Below are 7455 nucleotides of genomic sequence, written 5' to 3' on the forward strand. Positions count from 1 at the left end.
CTCCAGCTCTCTTCCTCCCGGGGGCTGCCCGACTGGCTTCTGAGGAGCGGTCACTCCCCGGGCCACTGCCAGCGGCCAGCTTAGCCAACACCGCACAGCTCCTGGCTGGAGGTGGAAGGTCAGGGGAGGAGCCGCACGGCCCTGCGTCCCGGAGCCGCGGCTGCTCGGGCCACCGCGGCCACCGCCCAGCCCGCAGCTTCAGGGTCTGGAGCAAAGTGCCGTGTCATTGGAAAGGCTGCCGGCGGGGCGTTGGATTACAGTTCCGTGGGGCTGGAGCAGGACTGCGGGGGTGGGAAGTGAACAGAAGCCCCTGTGCTCCGCTCTCCGGCCAGTCGGAGGCGGGGTTCTAGTCTGCGGCCCCCTGAACTAGCCGCTCCTCCTCAGAACAGCACCTGCGAGCCGGCAGCCGTTCATCCAGGCCCACCTCGCTCTGAGGGACCTTGACCCTGCCTCTCCTGCTTCGCGATGCTGCGAGTCTTCGTCCTTTTCGCGGAGAATGTCCACACCCCGGACTCCGACATCAGCGATGCCTACTGCTCCGCGGTGTTTGCAGGTAGGACGGCCGGAGACCCAGCCAGGCACCCTGGCTCCCGGGGAGCGTGCCTGGAAGCCAGGGAAAAGACCGGCTCTTCCAGGCTAATGTTAGGTATTGAAAAGATACAGAGAAGGTGCGGCGACCCGTGGGAAGCTGAGGCTGTGAAATCAAGTGCCCCAGCTGCTCTTCAGCTGAGCCAAGGGCGGTACTGAGGTAGAGCAGGAGGGCCTGCCTTAACCCTCTTCCCTGGATCTCTTAAAAGATCTCTTTTCACTCTTGACTGCACAACCCTGTGTAGCAGGGCTTTGTCCCTCTCCCCCGAAGGCCCGGGCCTCTGCCTATTTATAACTTCCCTGGGCCTTTCCTCACTTTCAGATGCTAGACTAGCAGACTGGCTGCCACTGGAGGCAGAGCATAGCCACACCTCCAGGAATCCTATCCCGCCTCCCCCCACCCCAGCCCCCGGGCGCGCGCGCGCGCACGCGTAAACACACACACACACACACACACACACACACACACACACACACACACGGGATGGAGAAAATTTAGCTGTCACCATTACTAACCTTTAAGACGTTCTTCTCTTCCTTACTCTAAACAGAATGGTGCCTGTTGGTATGGTATTTGGGCTTCACTAGACTGGGGTCCCCTAACGCCAGGCAGGCTGCTCCTCTCCAGTCCTGAGCCTCTCCACGGCAAGCTTTGGTAAAGCCATGCCTGCACTTTTCCTTCAGGATGTGAAGGCTGGCCGTGTCTGCTTTCCCGGAGCAGCCCTTACCCACTCCAGAACCACGACTTCATAGCTTATCTTCCAGCTCCGACACGTAGTGGGGATCAGGAGGAGAGGGCAAGGGTTTGGGTCAGTTTCGCCATCTCCCCTCTACATTTCTTTCTCAGCTTCCTTCCTTACCAGTCCTCTTTTCCCTGCACACCTAGCCCAGGGGATTAGAGCGTGAGTCAGCCCCTGTCCATCCGGTGAACATCCTCTTTCAGTGTCACCGCTCATCACCTGTGCACATGTGCTCACAGACATGTGCACACTCTGGGGTCTGTCTGGGATGCCCTGAAGAATGGCTTCCCTCAGAAGGCAGGCTTGAGGCAAGCGTGGCACCGCAGATGTGTTGGGAACACCCTGTGCTGAGTGTAGAATTTTGTGCCTCTTTGGCAGAGACCCAGGGTGGGCAGCCAGGAAAGCAGCCTTCATGAGAAGGAACTGAAGAGCTTAGAGAATATTCCACATGTGCGCTGTCTTCACCCTCCACCATGCTTTGACTTTGTCCACCAGCTTCCCATTGAGGCCTTTGGAAATGAGCTTTATCGATGTGTTCCCAGCAGACGGGACAAGCGTGTGGGTCTTCCCGTGTGGTTGGGTGGAGACTTTCAGCCTGGCCTAGCTGCCTAGCTGAGGGCTCTGGACTCCATGTTGTACGCTTTTAGAGCAGTGGTTCACAACCTGTGGGTTGGGGCCCCTTTGGGGTCAAAAGACTCTTTTACAGAGGATCCATACATCATATCCTGTATATCATGTTTACATTAGAATTCATAACAGTAGCAAATTTTCAGTTATGAAGTAGCAACAGAATAATTTTATGATTGTGGGCTACAACATGAGGAGCTGTATGAAAGGGTTGCAGCGTTGGGAAGGCTGAGAGCCACTGTTGCAGAGGGGAGCACCCGTGCTGTCCCTCCTCCTCTTTCCCTTCTGCTCCCTGCTGAGGGAAGAGGGGATGCTGTCCTGAGAGACCAGATAAGCTTGCTCTTCATTCTCTGCAAGCCTGTGGACAATGTCTCTGCGGGCTTTGTAAAGGTACGCCTCTATCCTCTGTGCTTTTCCAGTGGATGGTCTAGATGATTCTACTCTCACCGGCTTGGTCTCCTGTGGTGTCCATTCAGGCAGCCATGATTTCCTTCCAGCTTCCCTGGCCTCCTTCCTTTTCTGCAAAGGTTCATTGCATTTTTTTCCTCTTGTCCACCCACCCCCAGGGCAGACTCAGGAGCTCTAACAGGAGAAAGGCTAGGGAGAATAATAAACAGGAGTGCTTTCTAGCTCACTGGAAGTATGGCTGCTGTGGCTTCAGGCCTGTCTTCGTTTAGCTCCAGGGACCTGCCTGGAGCCTTCCCTCACCCACACTGGAGGAGGGCATCCCTAGTCCTCTTTGCTGCTGCCTGGCTCATTTGGGTATGTTCCCCTTTCCTGGAGCCCAGAACCAAGGGTAGAGAAAGGAAGTGTATTGTCTCTGAACCTGAGAAGAAGCCTGGCTGGAATTCATAACCCAGGATATCATTGTCAGGCAGTAGAGAATGAACTCTTTCCCCTCCCCCAGGCTCTGGCCACCTTCCATGTCCAGCACTAGCCAAACTCTTAGCCCATGTCTAAATTTGGCTGTCTTGCACTATTTAAGCTTGCTCACCCTTCTGCTCCTCTCTGTCAGGGCCAGATTGGTGACTGATTACAGAGCAGGCTCTGGCCTGGGACAGAAATGCAGAATGCTCTTCTGGGAAGCCTATTTTCCCTAGCTGACCTAGAGCTGCCTTCCCAGTGATGGTCACAATATCTCACAGATCCTCTGTGGGGCAGTAAATTCAGTCAGCTCTTTAGGGTCAAAGGGCAAGGGTATTACCCTCTTCACTGATGAGGATTTGACCCAGAGAGATTTGTCCCCACTTTGCCAAGGTGGTACACTTGTCAGAGCCTCCTTTCACAAGAGGCCCATGAATAAGAAAGGGCTCTGGAATGCATGCTGTATGCCGCCCACACCACCAGGCTGGTTGCCCAGTGTAGGGCTGAGTCTAGGAGAGGAAACACGGGGCTGTGAGGAGTGCATGTAGGACAGATACCCAAAGGCTGAGGGTCCTAACTCCTTTTTCTTTGAGACAGGGTTTTTCTGTGCAGCCCTGGTTATCCTGGAACTCACTGTATACCAGGATAGCCTTGAACTCAGAGATTCACCTGCTTTTGCTGGGATTAAAGGCGTGGACCACCATCTCCTGGCTCTTAATAAGTAAGTCTCTCACAAGGAAAGTGGACATTGGCTAAACATAAGCACAATATCATTTCCAGAAACTGTTTCTATAAAATGCAACAAAAATCCAGTGGACAAGATCCAAACTCATTATAACTGACATGCTTCTGTACAGAATATGTAACACGAGCTGTGTTCTGGTCCAATAGCAAGCACAGTTGGCAGCGACTCTCATAACCCCACTTCATAGAAACTGAGGCACTAAGCTGAAAGTGACTAGCCTGATGTTTGCTCCAGTAAGGACTGGAGGTGGGGTTTCATGCCCAGGCAGCCTGGACCTGCACCATCTTTACTTGCTCTATCATCTTCTTCTGGCTGTAGGTCTGACTCAGAGACAAAAGGAGGAAGGAGAAGATTGAATTTGGGCTCTGGTGCTCATCTGCGTGTTGACTCATACACATACCACCCTGGCCCACTGCCGTGTCACACACATAGTTCATACTCCTTACTCACCTAGGTCCAGAGGGCCTCTGTGCTTGCTCTCATCTCAGCAAGCTTCTGCCCTGACTCACCTCCTCCGTGTCTGATGGGCCGGTCAGGGGACTAAGGAGCACAGGCAGCTGGCAGCCTTGGTCACAACCCAGTGTCATAAAACTATTAAGAGAGGGAGGGAGAGAGAAGGAGAGAGACAGAGGGAGAGAGAAATAGGGAGACAGAGGGAGGGAGAGAGGGAGGGGGGAGTGCTGAGAGCACCAGCTTTGGACATAAAGGATTTTGAATCTTGAACTTTGCAGTCTAGCTCTGCCACTTTTCAACTGTGCATCCTTGGACAAATTGCCTCACTTTCCTCCACTGCGAAGTGGGCAGGCCAGGGGAAGCACTTTCAGTAGTACCGAGGGCTCAGCACTTGTTAACTCTAGGGCTGGGAATATAGCTTGGTTGGCAGAATGTTTGCCCAGCAGGAAGAGACCTTGGGTTTGATCCCCACCTCTGCACAACGCCAGGATCAGTGATAAATATGTGTAATCCCAGCACTTGGAAGATGGAGGCAGGAGGATCTGAAGCTCAATGCCAGCCTCAGCTTCGAAGAGTTCCAGGCTGAACTGGGCTACATAAGGCTCTGTCTCAATAAACAAGCACTGAAAAGTTAATGCGTGCTAACTATAATTATTATTTATAATTGTGCATTTCTGTAATTACTATTATTAGTAACATGTACATGTATGGAGGGATTATTGTAGAGGCCTATGAAAGCTTTCAGCTGATCGGTTCTAGCATTAGCTCCATTTGTCCATCCAATGGCTTCCCGAACTGACACAACAGCTGCATGGCTGCTATTTGTTTGGCCATGTGCAGGGACCCTTGTCTCTCTGTCTGCCGCTCCTTCACAAGCCCTTCTAAACTGAGGCACTGTCCACCTTGCCCAATGGCAGGCCACAGCCTCAGAATGCTGCTATGCCTCTCTAAACGCATATTTCTACAGCGACCTGTCCCCCCCCGGGGGCCTCAATCCTTCTTGGTCCTTCCCTCTCTCATGCTTTCTCTCTCTCACTACCTGCCTGCTGGCTTCTGTCCAGCTTTGTCTCTTGGAGGAAGAACTAGCTGTGGGGAGAGAACTTACATCTGTCCTATGATGCCCTTGTAGGGTACTGTACTGAAGCCAACAGCTTTGCAAAGTGTCATCGTCTCATTGTCACAGACGCTAAATCCTCTGCAAGTTCTGGGTCACCCTATAAGAAAAAGGGGGACGGCCAGAAGCCTACATCATTTCCAGCACAGCAGGCTCTTCCTGGGGGTCATATAATTACGGCTGTAGTTGGACCACATGAGTGTCTATACTCTCAGCAACATGAAGGCAGTGATTGGCCTGGGACACCACAGAGAGGTGGTGGTAGCAGAGAGGACACACGGAGCAGCCACACTTCTGGGAGGTTTAGGGGCGGGAAAACGTGTCCTAAAGGAATCTGGCAAACCCAGTCAAAGCATCCCTCGAAAGAGTAGTGTCACTGAGCAGAAGTCAAGGTCTTTGCCTCAAGGTGGTTGGTGTTTAGGTCTTGGGGAATCAAGCTCCAGATAGTATGAGAATGTGGGCAAAGAAAGCTTCAGTCTTCATCCATGGTCAGGGGGAAGGGCCACCGAGAGATCGCAGAGATCAGGACCACAAACTCCCCTGTGTCTTGGGAGCCTGGCCAGTGATGCCACCTATATTAGGCTATAGAGAAAAGACGTGTGTTCATAGGGTAAGTGGGGGCCTGTGTGCCCTCGACGTGAACACAGGTGTTAGATTTGTGGTAAAGCTCCTTTGTCAGATTCTCTGATTTTTTTTCCTCCTTTTGCTTTTCCTTTCTTCTTCCTTTTTTTTTTTTTTTTTTTTTTTTTCCAAAGACAGGGTTTCTCTGTGTAACAGAGTCCTGGACTCACTCTGTAGGCCAGGCTGGCCTTATCTCTGCCTCTAGTGCTAGAATTAAAGCATGTGCCACCACATCTGGCTGCTCTGATTTTACAAGGAGATTGGTGTGGAAAATCTTCCAATGCTTAACTTGGGCACACTTTTGCTATGAGACATTGTATTGTTTCAAGATAACATATCTGTAGGTGAGTCAGTGTATTGTCTGATATACAGTGTAAACTATAGGACAGCACAGGACAGTACAGAACAACACAGTGAAGGCCAGCAACCTCCCCCTTATCCATCAGCACCCATGAGTGGTGACAACATTAAAGCCAATGAGAATTTAAAATTTTATTTTTCCTTACCTCTGTCAGTATGGAAACATGAAATCTAAGCGAAGCAAAGCAAGCAAGCAAACAAACAAACAAAAAACCCAAAGAAACAAACAAACCCACCTGGACTTGTTATACAAACTGCTTCACAATTGATTCTATTCCCACCGGCCTTTCATCCCTTTTACCCTCCTCCTGCTGGTGAACAGGTTGGGCTCTCCGTAGGCCCATGCATACCCAGCATTATGAGACCCCTAGTGCCGCCCTGATAAACCGTGGTAATCACTGAGATTGCCATCCTAGTTTGAAAGCTCCTGATGCCTCAGGTTGTCCAGGATCCTCTGCTGGTTGCTGCATTCTCTCTAGGGCATGTCCTTGACAATATGGCCTGGGATAGCACAGCGTCATAGATCACATTCCAGCTAGGATGAAAGGTGCTGGGGAAGCACAATTTTTCTCCATAAAGACACACATACATACTTCCTCCTCCTATTTCATTGGTCTCTTACTCACATCTAGCTGCAAGGGAGACTGGGAACATAGTTTTCAATTTGGATACCAAGTACCAGGTAAAACTATGGGGGATTTCAGTGGAAGAGGGAAGAACAAATATGGAGAAGCCTCATTCCCCATTACAGCTTCATTTTCTCTCTCTCCCTGTGTGTGCACATGCTTACATAAGCAGGCACACCTGTCTTCTAGTACTGGGATTACAGGTGTGCTCTACCTCATCTGGCTCTTTTTTTACATGGGTTCTGGGGCTGGAACTCCTCTCTTCATGTTTCCATGGCAAGCGTTTACCATCTAAGCTATTTCCATAGCTATATGGCAGCTTTATCATTGAGACAATTCTTTTTGAGAGGAGGCCCCCTTGAGTTTCAGGCCCCAGTCTGAAGTCTACAAGGGAACAGCTATGTGTTTAGGGAAAGCTCTGAGCAATGACTAGCAGGAAGACCAGGAAGTTGGAGGTTCAGATGGAAAGAGGCCTCAGGATGTGTCCAGGGTTTGGGTCACCAGCTGTTGCTTTTCTGGTTTATGGAAAATGTACGTGGAATCCCTGTTTCTTGGACACAGGCCAAGGGTTTACTGAAGTTCCTTTGAGTATTCTCTGAAAATATTAGATACCCCTTGCAGATTTCCTGTGCTGGCTATGGAGGGCTAGAGTTGGGACAGAGGTAGAGATTGTGTGTGTGTGTGTGTGTGTGTGTGTGTGTGTGTGTGTGTGTGTGT

General features: G+C 51.0%; 1 protein-coding gene across 1 annotated transcript in view; it reads left to right on the forward strand.

Annotated features, from left to right (window-relative positions):
* The first annotated feature begins 303 nt into the window (after window positions 1-303).
* Dysf (dysferlin) overlaps window positions 304-7455 on the forward strand; it is a 114751-nt gene continuing 107599 nt past the window's right edge. The window contains exon 1 of the mRNA XM_055596386.1: window positions 304-553. Coding sequence (XP_055452361.1) covers window positions 466-553 — 88 coding nt within the window. The 5' untranslated portion in view covers window positions 304-465. The remainder of the gene's footprint in view (window positions 554-7455) is intronic.

This window comes from Psammomys obesus, unplaced genomic scaffold (genome assembly GCF_907164565.1).
Source record: "Psammomys obesus unplaced genomic scaffold, mPsaObe1.curated_primary_1811, whole genome shotgun sequence".
Classification (NCBI taxonomy): domain Eukaryota; kingdom Metazoa; phylum Chordata; class Mammalia; order Rodentia; family Muridae; genus Psammomys; species Psammomys obesus.